The sequence below is a fragment of the Physeter macrocephalus genome, chromosome 14 (assembly GCF_002837175.3).
Source record: "Physeter macrocephalus isolate SW-GA chromosome 14, ASM283717v5, whole genome shotgun sequence".
Classification (NCBI taxonomy): domain Eukaryota; kingdom Metazoa; phylum Chordata; class Mammalia; order Artiodactyla; family Physeteridae; genus Physeter; species Physeter macrocephalus.
Window position 1 is genome coordinate 72864817 of NC_041227.1, and position 17207 is coordinate 72882023.

The 17207-nt window shown below is 42.8% G+C and overlaps 1 protein-coding gene across 2 annotated transcripts in view; it reads left to right on the forward strand.

Moving 5' to 3' along the window:
- The window catches only part of LOC102986969 (general transcription factor II-I repeat domain-containing protein 2), a 57206-nt gene that overhangs the window by 29730 nt on the left and 10269 nt on the right, over window positions 1-17207 (forward strand). For both annotated transcript variants that reach the window (XM_028499383.2, XM_024125955.3), the window contains 6 exons: window positions 1734-1917; window positions 2073-2101; window positions 3518-3572; window positions 3887-3930; window positions 7512-7589; window positions 13936-13992. In XM_028499383.2, the coding sequence (XP_028355184.1) occupies window positions 1734-1917; window positions 2073-2101; window positions 3518-3572; window positions 3887-3930; window positions 7512-7589; window positions 13936-13992 (447 nt within the window). The remainder of the gene's footprint in view (window positions 1-1733; window positions 1918-2072; window positions 2102-3517; window positions 3573-3886; window positions 3931-7511; window positions 7590-13935; window positions 13993-17207) is intronic.

Here is a 17207-nt window from a genome sequence, read left to right on the forward strand (position 1 = left end):
CACTTTTTTTTTTTTTTTTTTTTGTGGTATGCGGGCCTCCCTCTGTTGTGGCCTCTCCCGTTGCGGAGCACAGGCTCCGGACGCGCAGGCTCATTGGCCATGGCTCACGGGCCCAGCCGCTCCGCGGCATGTGGGATCCTCCCAGACCGGGGCGCGAACCCGGTTCCCCTGCATCGGCAGGCGGACGCGCAACCACTGCGCCACCAGGGAAGCCCAGGGTAAAGTTCACTTTAAGCATTAATTCTGTGAATAGTTCACTACAGAAGATGGTATTAGAAATCACTTTATCAGCGTGACTATTTAGACCGTCTCTAACGCTGGAAAAATCCACATTCACATCAAGGGAAGAGCCAGTTAAGTACCAGATCAAGTCTTCTTACGGAAGACCACTTGGTCTCTTCTGGTCCATCGGAACCTCTGAATCCATCAGCCTTCAGTCTTTGCGGAGCCCCCTCCCCATGGCCATGCAGTTATTACAGATGTTCATGGTTGGTTCACGCACCAGCCTCATCCTCATTGGTCCCCCCACCTACCCACATCTTCCCACAGGCATGGAGACAGGGATTTTTTTTTTTAATACCTACACAGTGCTTTAAAAAGCTAGATAACAAGGAAGTCTGCAGGTGTTGTACTTGTGATGGAAGCACCTTAGCATCTTAGGGCCTGGATCATCATTCCTAGACAGCTGCAAACATCTATGTGACCTGCAGGTCTCTGTGAGCATTGGGATTTGGGGGACTCCTCCAGCATAGGGGATCTTAGGGTCTCAGGCTACACTTCCATATGAGAAATGGAGCTCCAGCACCTCGGGGCTGGTCAGCCAGTGCAGAGAGACCGACACATCCCCAGGTGGACTCCGCTTTCTACAGGCAAGTTGGCCCAATCTGTACAGTGTGCCACAGGGACAGTTAAACTTTGGGCAGGGCTCTCGTCCTCTTTGGCTGCAGCCTGAGTAACCTCAGGGTGTTCCCTGCGGCCCTGGGTGCACCAGGGCAAGCACCCTGAATTGTGCAACCTCCGAGAATGGAGAAAGAGACCTATTATCTCCTTTCTTTGGGAAACAGATTATTTTTAGTTAATTAATTTACTTACTGAAATATAGTTGACTTACAATATTATATTAGTTTCAGGTATACAACACAGTGATTCAATATTTTTTAAAATAAATTCATTTATTTATTTACTTTTGGCTGCGTTGGGTCCTCGTTGCTGCGCGGGGGCTTTTCTCTAGTTGCGGCGAGCGGGGGCTACTCTTCGTTGCGGTGCACGGGCTTCTCATCGCGGTGGCTTCTCCTGTTGCGGAGCACGGGCTCTAGGCACGCGGGCTTCAGTAGCTGTGGCACGCAGACTCAGTAGTTGTGGCTCACGGGCCCAGCCGCTCAGCGGCATGTGGGATCTTCCCGGGCCAGGGCACGAACCCGCGTCCCCTGAATTGGCAGGCGGATTCTTAACCACTGCGCCACCAGGGAAGCCCCTGTGATTCAATATTTTTATAGATTACGCAACCTATTATATTCTCTTATGTGAAGATTGAAAGGAAAACATTTTATACTTTTTCTTTTGGCCTTTTGGTCGGAAATTTTATTAACTGGACATATAGAGGCATAGGACACTTTAGGCTTTTAATAAATTTCAGAACCAAATATCACCACCTGTGTTTATGACACTAAGTGAAATTGACTATCAGGGATTTATGCTCATATTGTTTAAAGACATCCTGCTTCTTCTTGTAGGCAAAGCCTTGGGGACGACAGCGATGGTGCCTGTTCCTTACGAGAAGATGCTGAGGGACCAGGCAGCCGTAGTGGTGCAGGGGCTCCCAGAAGGGGTCCCCTTTCAACACCCTGAGAACTATGGCCTTGCAACCCTGAAGTGGATTTTGGAGAACAAAGCGGGGATTTCATTCCTTATCAACAGGTGACAGGCTCTACCCCCTCCTAACAGCTGATAAACTGACAGCTTAATTTCAGTTAGTTAATTCTGTCCCGTTATGTTCAGAAGTTGGTTATTCAGATGTTTAATCTGTCCGTCTTGTGTGTTCATGTCAGGTAACAGTATTGGTTTTCTTGCAGACCCTTCCTGGGTCCCGTGACTCAGCTAGGTAAGTGACAGCTTCTCATACTTGGTGACTGCCCTTGACTGCTAAACCAGTTCTGCTTTTCTTAATTAAAATGCACGTTTGGCACATTCTAAAGCTTGTTTATGCTTTGTCTTTCCTGCATTGAGGAGGCCACCTCTGATGCCGGGGCCAGGGGTGGTGGTGATGTTTGCAGGGACTACAGCTCAGGGAAACACACACACCCAGCCTGAGAGCCGAGACGCCACCCTCCCGTCCGCTCGCATGCCGGCGAGCGTCTGCGTCCAGCCCTCAGAGGGCAGGAGATCTACCTTGTCCATGTGCGCTGAAGTATAAGGATGCTGGAGTGACTTCCTGCTCTTTGAGCAGCAACCACGGGCCAGGCGTTGTGGGATTCAGGAGTGGTCTGGGCTGTGTGACCGTTCCCGTGCTTCTGAGATACATGGTCTAGGAGAAGGAAAGAGACTGTTCAGAGAACCAGGGGTGAGCCATGGAGGAAACCCCTGAGAGCCCCCGGAAGGGGGTAGAATTGTGTGGTCAGAAGAGCTTCCTGGAGGAGCTGGCCCCCAAGATAAGCAGGATCTCAATAGCTTGGTTCCTCCGGGAAGCCCATTCCATGTGGTCAGGCAGAAAGTTATGTGCAGGGTGTTTGAGACCATGTTTGGGAAACCAGGACCCCTCATAAGCTCCTTAACCGACGAAGGGACCAAAAAAAAAAAATAGTAATTTTACCAGGAGCATTGAGAGATCCGTCTATGCCCACTTCCTTATTTTCTCAATTATTCTGGATCATAGTTGGAAACCTTGGGCCATAGCTGTTCATGAAAGACCAGGTCTAAAGAGGGTGTTATGCTGAGCCTATGTAGGTACAGAAGCCAGGTGGCAGGGGTGGCTGGAGGGTCTCACTGTCCTCATGGACTACCTTGGGGTACAGAGGGCAATGAGACACTCCTGTGCGTGGGCTACTCACAGAGCAAGTATTTCTGGAGCAGTTGTGAGTTCCTGGGGTCCCCCAGCTCACATTAAAGGAGGGACTGGAGGGTGAGGGGTGGCAGGTGACCAGGTGACTGTTGTCCCAGGTGGCTTGTATTGTCATCATAGAATAACGGTAATAGCTGCTGACGCTTATTTTGTGATAGGCACTGTTCTAAGCACTTTGCATGTATTAATTAATCCTCACCCAACCACCATTTTGAGACGAGGAAACTGAGGCACGAGGAGGCTTAGTAACCTGCCAGAGGTCGCTCCGGCACAGGTCTGCTCCTTGGACCCCACTGTGCCCACACAGATGGCCCAGGCCCCGGGGGCTGCTCTTCCATGATGACCTAGAGCCAGGAATTCTGTTCTCTTTGTATTCGCTTTCCCTTTATATGCCTTTGAATGTTGTCATAGTTCAAGGTGCAGACAGGGGCTAGCCTGTGTCTTTTTACTCATGCACAGGTGGGCCTGGGGTGGTAACAGATGCTGAGAGATCAGTGACATCACCAAGTGAAAGGTAAGGGATAAATAAAAAATTTAAGTCCACGTCTAACCCAAATGTATTAGTTTTTAGGCTATGGAATGTCTTATTTTGTTACATATTCTTTATTCAAAAGGATGTTTGGGATTATGAGAATATATTCATTGACACCTTTAACTTTCTTAATAATTTGTTACAACATTAAAGTTGAGGTAGCTTTGCATTCACTTTGATGGGGGGAGGGGAACCTATGATGGTGTGGAGATCTGGGGATTAGATTCAGTGTGTCCAGATGCCTTTGGGCAGTTCGCACCCTGCCCATCTTGACCAGCATTCCCTTCTCCTTTTAGCTGTGCCCCCATCAATGTGAAGACTGAACCCATGGAAGATTCTGGTATGTACACTGATGCTTGTAGAATCAGGTGTTCAGCAGGTCCTTATTTGACTCATTTCTTTTGTTTTACTTAAAAATGGGACTTTCAGTAAACCAGGAATAGAGGGGAATTTCCTCAACTTGATAAAAAAAATTTACAAATAACCTACAGCTAATATCATATTTCATGATGAGAAACTAGAATCCCAGTAACATCAGAAGCAAGGCAAGGATGTCCCCTCTCATCACTCCCTTTCAACATCATACCGAAAGTCCTAGCTAATACAATAAGACAAGAAAAGGAAATGTAAGGTATATGGATTGGGAATGACAAACTAAAACTGTCTTTAATTTGCAGATGATATATTGGTCCATATTTGGGTAGAAAATCCCAAAGAATCAACAAGATAATGGGGATAGGGCACTAATTAACCTCAATGGGGGCCTTATTTGCAGAATCATCATATTTTACTCAAATATCTAGGAAAAAAAGCCTTCTAATTCAATAAATATTAGGTACTAAGATGTTATTAAGTAGATATATTTGTAGACACAGTTATTATTTTAATTATATGGAAATTAGAACTTGACTGCTAAATGAGTAAAAAGTCTTGAATACACATTTGGAATATGAATTTGATTTATGAATAAAGCAGTGTTTTTATTTTTGGACACAGCTTATTTTATTGCTTTCTTACACTCTGTCATTTCTAAATGTTCTACAATAGACATACATCACTATGACAAGGTATATTGGGAAAAAAAATCCCTCTTTGATGGTGAGAGTAGGTAACCCCCATCCCTGCTCTCCCATACCTCAAAAAAAAAAAATGTCATTAGAAGGAAAAATGTTAAAGGTTAAAAATAGAAAAAAAAATTTTTAACTCAAATGTTTAATCAAGGGATGGAAAAATATTGAAAGCATTAGAAGTAGAAATGTTAGAAAACCTAAAATAAACAAGTACATAAAACTGAAACTCAAACCTCAAAAAGATAAAGATGAACACAAGCTGACTGTACGGGGTAAAACGAGAAGTTCATAATGTTTAGAAAAGCAACATCGAAATAAGAAATAAACAGTTCCAAATGTAAAGTTAAATCTGAGATAATGTAAAAGAAAAATATTCGATATTAAGAAAAGATGGAGAGAGAAGGCGAAGAGAGATGTTACCTCCAGTGAAATGGAGGTCAGAGCACGAGCTTTGCTGAAGGTGTCAGGTGTGGTTTATGCTCAGCTGCCTCCCCAGTCCCTTGGGGCAGGAGTAGCCTGAATCCACCCTTGTCATACCCCAGGGTCACTCCTATTCACAGATAAACATGTGCTTGGTAGAAGCTCCACCTTAAACGTCAGACTGAAAAATAAGAGTGCCTGTCCATTTTAGTTATCCTAGGTAAAACCGACACAAGTCAACGAAAAGGAGCCAAATATTTCAGCCAACAGAATTCAGCTGTGGCGTCTTCATCCCACTTACGCATGACATGCCTTACACGCTTGCCCCTTTAATCTTAGCCTTGGATGCGTTTCCAAGCTCGGATACATTCTGCCTGCATCTCTGTTGGTAACAGAGAATTTAAAACCCCCAAGCCACAGTCTCCTCTCAGAAACCGGGAAAGCAAATGGGGTGGGAGTGAGGGGTTGTCGGCTCTCCCCGGGGGGCCCTTTCAAGGATCCACGGCCCTATCCCGCCTTCCTTTCCCTCCTCACCAGCTATTGGGTGGATGACCGTTTCCCACCAGCCTTAAAATAGGCCGCTTTTGTTGAGGCCTCTCTTTGGAGATGTGATTCCCTATAAACAAGCTCCCTAATAATGTGACTTTCTACCATGGATTTCATGATACGAATTGCTTCCAGGTGCCTGCAGGCTTCTGTGAGCTGACCAACCATTGGCCTTATTTCCTGTGATGTTTGTGTAGCACTTGCTGCACAGAACGTTTAAATGGTTTTAACTTCTGAATTTCCCCCTCCCCCATCATACTTTGAGGAAAGGCTGGTCCTTTCTGCATTCTGCATTCGGCACCATCAAATCTGCTTTCAGTTGCCTGCATTGAAAAGAAATTTTTCTTTGACAGCCCAGCTGTCACATATTTATCAAATGTTTGTACTTTAAAGTTTTACTATAAATTACAAAAGTTATACAGGTTTTAAATAAAAATTCAGTGTAGTAAGTGGTAATAAGTAGTGTAATAAGTAGTAATAAGTAAAATTCCTCTTCACTCCCCCCCTCTCAAAACTCCATCTCTCTGAAATCTCACTGCACCTCAAATTCCATCCCCATTTGAAGGGCAACAGCTCTTAACCAATTTGTGCAAATTCTTTCAGATCACTTACAAACAGGTAAAAGGCTTTTTTCTTTTTTATGCACAAGTAGACCTCCATTTGTGAGCTCTCCTTTAACCTTTCCATCAGACCACCTTTCTGTCCCACTTCTGAGCAATTTCCTCAACTTGCTCAAGTGCAATATCCATTTCACTGATATGGCCATCGGCCGTGTCCATTCTGTTCCTCAGTTTAACAAATTTTTCTTTTTGACAGTCACATTCGTTAATACCCAATCTTACTATCCCTATGCCGACAGAGCTGTTAAAGGTTTTCAGGAGACCTCCCCCCGCCAACTTGTAAATTAAAGCTGAACAGTGAAATCCCAAGCTTGTCACAATTTTTGTTTTTGCTTCTATTAACTTTCACAGTTAAATTATATGTATACTTCAGTATCAGTTATCTATTGCAGTATAAAAGAGCAACCCAGAACTTAGTGGCTTCAAACAATAATTTAGTCTTTCTTACAATTCTGTGTGTTGGCCAGGCCGTCCTTCTGGTCTGGGCTGGCCTCGCTCCTGGGGCCGAGGCCTCAGCTGCCAGAGTTGGGCCTCCCTCTCCTCTTGGTCTCACATCCTCCAGGCTCACTCACGTGACAACTCTGTTCCAAAAACAGCAGACGCTGATGCCCAAGCACTTTTCAAGCCTCTGCCTACATCCCACTGGCCAAAGCAAGTCACGTTGCCAGGCCCAGCTTCAAAAGGTGGAGTAGTTTTCCACTTCTAGAAAATAGGAGTGGGAAAGTTACATTGCAAACAGGTGTATATACTGGGATGGAAGACATTTGTGGCTAATTTTTGCCATCTACTGCACCTTTCCCTGATAAAGCCTTTTGGTTTTACCAATGTAGTTTCCCCAGGTTTTGAAATTCATTTTGTTGTAGTAAGTAAATTAAGATTATCTGTGCCAATTTGGGCCCCATTACAGCAGAATATTTGCAATATTTATATTGCATACAAATGCATGTACATATTCATCTATCTTGAAAGGGAAAATTTCCCCAAACTGGGAGTTAGACCTCTTTCTCTTTCCCTTCTTTTCCTCCTTCCTTTCATCCATCTCTCCTCCCTTCCTTCTTTGCTTTATGTTGTTTTATTATTATTTTATATTTATATTTTTATATGGATAAACCGTTTGTTCCTAGTGCATGAGCTACAAGTTCTTTTGCTGATTGCAGTGTTGCTGTGTTAATCCAAACAGAACCTGGAAGATATACTAGCCAGTCATATCTCTGTTCATAAGTCTAGCCTAACACATAATTTTATAATTTCCATTGCATTCAAAGGCATTTCAACGAAAGCAACAGTTATGTCAGTCAAGAAAGAATCAGAAGATCCTAATTACTATGAATATAGTATGCAAGGTAATATCATTTTACAATAATTTTCTTCTTTAGAAGTTATCTGTGATGGAAAATTTTAATTAGCACCCATCTGAAAAACAGGAAACATGGCAATTAAGCCCATGTGCCAAAACTACTGAGCCAGCGTTCTAGAGCCCACGAGCCACAACTACTGAAACCCAGGCGCCACAACTACTGAGGCCCGTGCACTTAGAGCCCGTAATCTGCAACAAGAGAGACCACTGCAATGAGATGCACGCTCACTGCAACAAAGAGTGGCCCCAGCTCTCCACAACTAGAGAAAGCCTGCATGCAGCAACGAGGACCCAATGCTGCCAAAAATAAATAAATAAAAATTTTTTAAAAACTCAAAATGGGGGCTTCCCTGGGGGCGCAGTGGTTGAGAGTCCGCCTGCCGATGCAGGGGACGCGGGTTCGTGCCCTGGTCCGGGAGGATCCCACATGCCGCAGAGCAGCTGGGCCCGTGAGCCATGGCCGCTGAGCCTGCGCGTCCGGAGCCTGTGCTCCGCAGCGGGAGAGGCCACAGCAGTGAGAGGCCCGCGTACCGCGAAAAAAAAAAAAACAACAACTCAAAATGGATCAAAGACCTAAGTATGAGATAAAACTACAGTGCTCTTAGGAGAAAACACAGACATATATATTTATGACCTTGGATTAGACAATGGTCTCCTATATATGAAATCTAAAGCACAAGCTGCTGAAGAAGAAAATAGACAAATTGAACTTCGCCAAAATTAAAAGCTCTTGTGCTTCAACGAATGTTATCCAAAAAGTGAAAAGACCACCAACAGAATGTGAGAAAACATTTGCAAATTATATATCTGATAAAGACCTAGCATCCAGAATATATAAGAACTCTTTCAACACAATAATAAAAATACAAACTACCCAATTTAAAAATGGGTGATATGAATAGGCATTTCTCCAAAGAATATACACAAATGGCCAATGTGCATATGGAAAGATGCTAGATTAATTACTAGAGAAATGCAAACCAAAATCACAAAATATCACATCATACCCACTAGGATGATGTTAGTTTAAAAGGCAGACAGGGGACTTCCCAGGTGGCACAGTGGTTAAGAATCTGCCCACCAATGCAGGAGACACGGGTTCGATCCCTGGCCCGGGAAGATCCCACATGCTGCGGAGCAACTAAGCCCATGCGCCACAACTACTGAGCCTGAGCTCTAGAGCCTGCGAGCCACAACTACTGAGCCCGCGTGCCACAAGTACTGAAGCCCACGCGCCTAGAGCCTATGTTCTGCAACAAGATCAGCCACCACAGTGAGAAGCCCGTGCACTGCAACAAGGAGTAGCCCCCGCTCGCCGCAACTAGAGAAAGTCCACGCTCAGCAACAAAGACCAAACGCAGCCAAAAATAAATAAATATATATATTTTTTTTTTAAAAAGGCAGACAGCCAATGCAGGGGAACCGGGTTCGCGCCCCGGTCTGGGAGGATCCCACATGCCGCGGAGTGGCTGGGCCCGTGAGCCATGGCCGCTGAGCCTGCGCGTCCGGAGCCTGTGCTCCGCAGCGGGAGAGGCCACAGCAGTGAGAGGCCCGCGTACCGCGAAAAAAAAAAAAACAACAACTCAAAATGGATCAAAGACCTAAGTATGAGATAAAACTACAGTGCTCTTAGGAGAAAACACAGACATATATATTTATGACCTTGGATTAGACAATGGTCTCCTATATATGAAATCTAAAGCACAAGCTGCTGAAGAAGAAAATAGACAAATTGAACTTCGCCAAAATTAAAAGCTCTTGTGCTTCAACGAATGTTATCCAAAAAGTGAAAAGACCACCAACAGAATGTGAGAAAACATTTGCAAATTATATATCTGATAAAGACCTAGCATCCAGAATATATAAGAACTCTTTCAACACAATAATAAAAATACAAACTACCCAATTTAAAAATGGGTGATATGAATAGGCATTTCTCCAAAGAATATACACAAATGGCCAATGTGCATATGGAAAGATGCTAGATTAATTACTAGAGAAATGCAAACCAAAATCACAAAATATCACATCATACCCACTAGGATGATGTTAGTTTAAAAGGCAGACAGGGGACTTCCCAGGTGGCACAGTGGTTAAGAATCTGCCCACCAATGCAGGAGACACGGGTTCGATCCCTGGCCCGGGAAGATCCCACATGCTGCGGAGCAACTAAGCCCATGCGCCACAACTACTGAGCCTGAGCTCTAGAGCCTGCGAGCCACAACTACTGAGCCCGCGTGCCACAAGTACTGAAGCCCACGCGCCTAGAGCCTATGTTCTGCAACAAGATCAGCCACCACAGTGAGAAGCCCGTGCACTGCAACAAGGAGTAGCCCCCGCTCGCCGCAACTAGAGAAAGTCCACGCTCAGCAACAAAGACCAAACGCAGCCAAAAATAAATAAATAAATATATATTTTTTTTAAAAAGGCAGACAGCCGATGCAGGGGAACCGGGTTCGCGCCCCGGTCTGGGAGGATCCCACATGCCGCGGAGCGGCTGGGCCCGTGAGCCATGGCCGCTGGGCCTGCGCATCCGGAGCCTGTGCTCCGCAACGGGAGAGGCCACAACAGAGGGAGGCCCGCATACCACACACACACAAAAAATAAATAAATAAATAAATTTTTTTAAAAAATTAAAAAAAAATAAAAAGGCAGACAGTAGCAAGTGTTGGTGAAGATGCGGAGAAATTAGAATCCTCATACATTACTGCTGGGAATGTAAAATGGTACCGCTCCTTTTCAGAATAGTTTGGCAGTTCTTCAAAATGCTAAGTAAGGAGCATATGATCCAGCAATTCCACTCTTAGATATATATCCAATTCTACATTTTCCCAAGAGAAAATATATGTCCACACAAAAACTTATACGTTATTCTTAATAGCCAAAATGTGGACACAACCCAAGTATCCATAAGCTGATGAATGGAGAAACAAAATGTGGTCTATCCATATGAGAATATTATTCAGCCATTAAAAATTATGAAGTACCAATACACACTGTAACATGAATGAACCTTGAATACACAATGCTGAGTGAAAGAAGGCAGACACAAAAAGGTACATATTGTATGATTCCATTTATATGAAATGTCCAGAATAGGCAAATCCATAGAGACAGAAAGTCCATTAGTGGTTACAGAGTCTGAAGAGAGAAGGGAGTGAGGAATGACCCCCAGTGGGCTCAGGGGTTCTTTTGGGGGTGATGAAAATGTTCTAGAAATAGTGATGATGGTTGTACTACCTTGTGAATATATGGAAAACCACTGAACTGTACACTTTAAAAGGATGAATTTTAAGGTATGTGAATTATATCTCAGTTTTTAGAAAGCAAATTCAATGTAAGGTTAACCTGTATAATCTGTATAAATAATCGGTATAAAATAAAATTTGTGATTAATTTTGACTTTTGACTTGAAAGCACTGATTATCAGATCGTTTTTTTTTTTTTTTCGGTACGCGGGCCTCTCACTGTTGTGGCCTCTCCCGTTGCGAAGCACAGGCTCCGGACGCGCAGGCTCAGCGGCCATGGCTCACGGGCCCAGCCGCTCCGCGGCATGTGGGATCTTCCCGGACCGGGGCACGAACCCGTGTCCCCTACATCGGCAAGCGGATTCTCAACCACCGTGCCACCAGGGAAGCCCTATCAGATCGTTTTGAACACATCTGATACCCATTCAGTACATAGGGTTTTTGCTGTCAAAACTCTAGACCAGGAATATTTTTGCTGTAACTGTGAATAAATTTACCTGAGAGCCCTTGTCCTCTTGGTAAATTGATACTGGTCATCTTATCACTCATTTCCTTTTTAAAAAATTATTATTATGGGAATTCCCTGGCTGTCCAGTGGTTGGGACTCGGTGCTCTCACTGGCGAGGCACCGCATTCGGTCCCTGGTCAGGGAATGAAGATCCCGCAATCCATACCGCGCAGCCAAAAAAAAAAATTATTATTGTGGTAGAATATACGTAACATAAAATTTGCAATTTTAACCATTTTTCAATGCACAGGTCAGTGACATTAAGTATATTCACAGTGTTGTGTGACCATTACCACCGTCCATCTCCAGAACTTTTTCATCATCACAAACAGAAACTGTCCCCATAAAAGCAATAACTCCTCATTCCCTTCCTCTCAGCCCCTGGCAACCCCCATTCTACTTTCTGTCTCTATGAATTTGCCTATTCTTGGTGCCTCATATAACTGGAATCAGACAGTATTTATCCTTTTGTGACTGGATTATTTCACTAGGTGTAATGTCTTCAAGTTTCTTCCATGCTGTAGCAGGTGTCAGAATTTCATTGCCATTCACTTATTTGTAATTTTGCCTTTTTTCTTTATGGAATGGCTATGAATCTGTATCTCTAACCCAAATTTGATGATGAAATTTGTGCTCCAAAGCAGGTCCTTCAAAAAATGATCCTTCAAAAAATTCCTCATTTGAAGTATTTCAAAGGTCTGTTCCTCCATGCCCACTTTCCAGAGCATGTCAGTATTTTATCTACACTGAATTTCCTGTGTGTGATATTTAGTTCTGGGTTTTTTTGTTTTGTTTTGTTTTTTTACTTTTTGGAATGGAAGAGGAGGAAAAGAAAGGCATTGGCCGGGCTTCCCTGGTGGCGCAGTGGTTGCGCGTCCGCCTGCCGATGCAGGGGAACCGGGTTCGCGCCCCGGTCCGGGAGGATCCCACATGCCGCGGAGCGCTGGGCCCGTGAGCCATGGCCGCCGAGCCTGCGCGTCCGGAGCCTGTGCTCCGCAACGGGAGAGGCCACAACAGTGAGAGGCCCGCGTACCACACACACACAAATGCTCCGCAACAGGAGAGGCCACAACAGTGAGAGGCCCGCGTACCACACACACACAAAAAAAAATTAAAAATAAAAAAATAAATGCATTGGCCTACTTGTAAAGGTTTTTTTTTTTTAATGTAAACTTGATCTTGCTTAGGCTTGAACCTAACACGAGGAAATTTGTTTTTGTTTTTTCAAATTACTTACCTCAACTTCTGTTTGGTAAAGTCATGTAATGAGATTCAACGTGGGTGTGTGACTTGCTTTTATATGTGAGCGGTTTGATCTTTGTCACATTTGTGACCGTGTGTTACACAGCCTGACCAGTTTGATGATGCAGCGTTGAAGTTCCATGGTTTTCTAGAAATGAACCAAAGATGGCCTCTGTATATTGGCCCCTAGGTGGTTTATTTTTTCACAGCAGGATGAGACCTATCAACTCAAAATCCTGCCGGCCCCAAATTCCAGGTGCCTGTGTATGTGATACGCTGAGAAGGACACACCGTCATCTAGGCAGTGTTCTGGCTGAGAATGCAAGACCTGAGTCTTACCATGAGGAAACGTCAGACAAACTCAAAATGAGGAACATTCTAGAGGGGAGAGGAACGGGGGGAAGGAGGGGGCTCAAATCTTCAGAAATGGCAATGCCATAAAAAATGAAGACAGACTATGGAAACATTCAAGATTAAAGGAGACGTGACAACTAAAAACAAGACCTGACCCCCCCAAACTGGATCCCGTACTGAAAGGGAAAGGCTATAATGAACAGTTGGGCAACTGACAAAGTTGGAATATGAACCCTAGAATAGATAAAATTGTCTCACATGTTAAATTCTGTGAGTTTATAACTATACTGTGATCGTATAAGAGAATATCCCTATTCTAAGGAAATAGTCACGGAAGTGTTCAGAGATAAAGGTCCATAATGTATGTACCTTTCCCTCAAATGCTTCAGGAAAAAAAAAGTGTGTATATACGTCTATCTCTCTATATAGATTGGGGGTGGGGGGAGGGAGAGACAAAGATTACCAACAAACAGGGTAAATTGTTAACATCATGTTATCTGAGTAAAGGGTAGATGGATCTTCTTTGTACTATTTTATTTTTGCAACTTTTCTGTGTTTAAAACTATTTCCAAATATAAAGTTTTTTTTAAGAAAAGACATTTATGAGACGATTCAGGAAATCTGAACGATGCCTAGCTATGAGATGATGATAAAGAATAATTGTTCATTTGGAGGGGTCATCGCAATATCATGGTAATGCTAAAGGAAGAGACTTTACTTATCTACTTGCCTGTAGTTATGCAGTATTTGCACACTGAATTCTGGGATTTACTTTAAACTACCAGTGTATTTGAAATTTTTCCAAAGCACAGATAAAAACAAAGGAAAAAACATAAAGAAAGGATCGTTTGTGTGAATTTGATATCAGGGAGTCGAAGTATTGCATGTATATTCCTGTGCGGGTCTGGAATTATTTGCATTGTTTTTAAATGATTTCTTTTTTAAAATTTGTATTACTGCCTTGTTTGCTTTCCTTTCAGAGAGCCATCATTCTTCTGCCAGCACTGAAGTAATAGAAATGGAATTACCAGTGGAAGGTTAGAAAAATGAGGCATTTTCTCTCTCTCTCTCTCTTTTTTTTTAGTTTACAGTATTTTGAAGAGAATACACTCTTTTAAACACACATGTTTGAAAATACAGAAGACAACATACATGCCTTCTTAGAGAACTGGCCGAGTCCTCATCCTAAGATGTAGTATTAAAAACTCTGTCACTTTCTTACTCTTTTGATTTGTAAATGATTCTACTTTAAGCGCCTGGATATACAGGTTAAGGGGTAAGAAAACTTTGCACTGATGCCATTTGCTACTTTATTTCATTTTGTCTTCTTGATGGGCATGCCAAAATCTTTTGAGCAAAGTTGAATAGAATTTTAGGAAATTCTTGAATTAGAGGTAAAACTTGATATATACTTCCCTCCATTCGTATATAAATCCTGAGCATCCTATTTAAGGCCTAAATTCTTTTTTTTTTTTTAATTTATTTATTTTTGGCTGCGTTGGGTCTTTGTTGCTGCATGCGGACTTTCTCTAGTTGCAGGGAGTGGGGGCTACTCTTTGTTGCGCCGCGCGGGCTTCTCATTGCGGTGGCTTGTCTTGTTGTGGAGCACGGGCTCTAGGGCACGCAGGCTTCAGTAGTTGTGGCATGCGGGCTCAGTAGTTGTGGTAGAGCGCAGGCTCAGTAGTTGTGGCGCACGGGCTTAGCTGCTCCGCGGCATGTGGGATCCTCCTGGACCAGGGCTCGAACCTGTGTCCTCCGCATTGGCAGGCAGATTCTTAACCACTGCGCCACCAGGGAAGTCCCGGCCTAAACTCTTAAAGTGGTTTATGTAAGATAAAATTAATAAAGGAGATTTCCTCTGCAAACATAGAGGTATGAATGTCTTTGTCAGTTTACAGGCAAGTTGATCTTGTTTTTAGGGGTTGTACACCTGTCTCAGTACCAAAAGGATTTGTGTTTTTGTTTTACATCAGAAACTTTCTCCAAGGAGCCGAGTTGCAGTCATTTTCGATAGCTTCCCTGATTTAGGGAGTCTGGAGTTTTTTGTTGTAGAGGATGGTTGCAACGGCCCCCTGAGCAATTTGTCTAAGTCTCTGACCTAGAAGAATTTTGGTAGATTTTGCCAGAGAACATACTATGATAGAGTCCAGTCTTAGAATTGTTCATTCACTCATAAAGTTAGTCATTTTGAACTTCATTGCTTTAGAACCAAGAAGACAAGCAGACTCTGCCAGTATTTAACTCCTGTTTATTTTTCTAAATTATGTATTTTCCTTGTGGTTAAAAAAACCCACATAACATAAAATTTACCATCTTAACCACTGTGAAGTGTGCAGTTTGGTAGTGCTGAGTATATTTATATTGTTGGAAAGAAGATCTCCAGAACTTTTCGTCTTGCAAATCTATCCCCATTAAACAACAACTCTCCCATTTTTCCTCCTGGCAACCCCTATTCTACTTTCTGTCTCTATGAATTGGACTACTTTAGGTATCTCATATAAGTGGAATCATACGGTATTTGACTTTTTGTGACTGGCTTGTTTCACTGAGCAGAAAGCTTTCAGGGTTCATCCATGTTGTAGCGTGTGTCAGGATTCTTCCATTAATTTTTTCTTTCTTTTCTTTAACTCAATCTCTGACCTTCTCTGGATGTAAAGGAGGACAATTATTTTCAATTGAGTTTAAATCTGTTCCTCCCTTATGTCATTTACTTTCCTTTGTAAAAGCCTGTTAAGGTATTGTTTGGTCATTTTTTTTTTTTTTTTTTTTTTTTTTTTTTTTTTTTCTTTTGAGCAAAGTTGAATAGAATTTTAGGAAATTCTTGAATTAGAGGTAAAACTTGATATATACTTCCCTCCATTCGTATATAAATCCTGAGCATCCTATTTAAGGCCTAAATTCTTTTTTTTTTTTTAATTTATTTATTTTTGGCTGCGTTGGGTCTTTGTTGCTGCATGCGGACTTTCTCTAGTTGCAGGGAGTGGGGGCTACTCTTTGTTGCGCCGCGCGGGCTTCTCATTGCGGTGGCTTGTCTTGTTGTGGAGCACGGGCTCTAGGGCACGCAGGCTTCAGTAGTTGTGGCATGCGGGCTCAGTAGTTGTGGTAGAGCGCAGGCTCAGTAGTTGTGGCGCACGGGCTTAGTTGCTCCGCGGCATGTGGGATCCTCCTGGACCAGGGCTCGAACCTGTGTCCTCCGCATTGGCAGGCAGATTCTTAACCACTGCGCCACCAGGGAAGTCCCGGCCTAAACTCTTAAAGTGGTTTATGTAAGATAAAATTAATAAAGGAGATTTCCTCTGCAAACATAGAGGTATGAATGTCTTTGTCAGTTTACAGGCAAGTTGATCTTGTTTTTAGGGGTTGTACACCTGTCTCAGTACCAAAAGGATTTGTGTTTTTGTTTTACATCAGAAACTTTCTCCAAGGAGCCGAGTTGCAGTCATTTTCGATAGCTTCCCTGATTTAGGGAGTCTGGAGTTTTTTGTTGTAGAGGATGGTTGCAACGGCCCCCTGAGCAATTTGTCTAAGTCTCTGACCTAGAAGAATTTTGGTAGATTTTGCCAGAGAACATACTATGATAGAGTCCAGTCTTAGAATTGTTCATTCACTCATAAAGTTAGTCATTTTGAACTTCATTGCTTTAGAACCAAGAAGACAAGCAGACTCTGCCAGTATTTAACTCCTGTTTATTTTTCTAAATTATGTATTTTCCTTGTGGTTAAAAAAACCCACATAACATAAAATTTACCATCTTAACCACTGTGAAGTGTGCAGTTTGGTAGTGCTGAGTATATTTATATTGTTGGAAAGAAGATCTCCAGAACTTTTCGTCTTGCAAATCTATCCCCATTAAACAACAACTCTCCCATTTTTCCTCCTGGCAACCCCTATTCTACTTTCTGTCTCTATGAATTGGACTACTTTAGGTATCTCATATAAGTGGAATCATACGGTATTTGACTTTTTGTGACTGGCTTGTTTCACTGAGCAGAAAGCTTTCAGGGTTCATCCATGTTGTAGCGTGTGTCAGGATTCTTCCATTAATTTTTTCTTTCTTTTCTTTAACTCAATCTCTGACCTTCTCTGGATGTAAAGGAGGACAATTATTTTCAATTGAGTTTAAATCTGTTCCTCCCTTATGTCATTTACTTTCCTTTGTAAAAGCCTGTTAAGGTATTGTTTGGTCATTTTTTTTTTTTTTTTTTTTTTTTTTTTTTTTTTTGCGGTACGCGGGCCTCTCACTGCTGTGGCC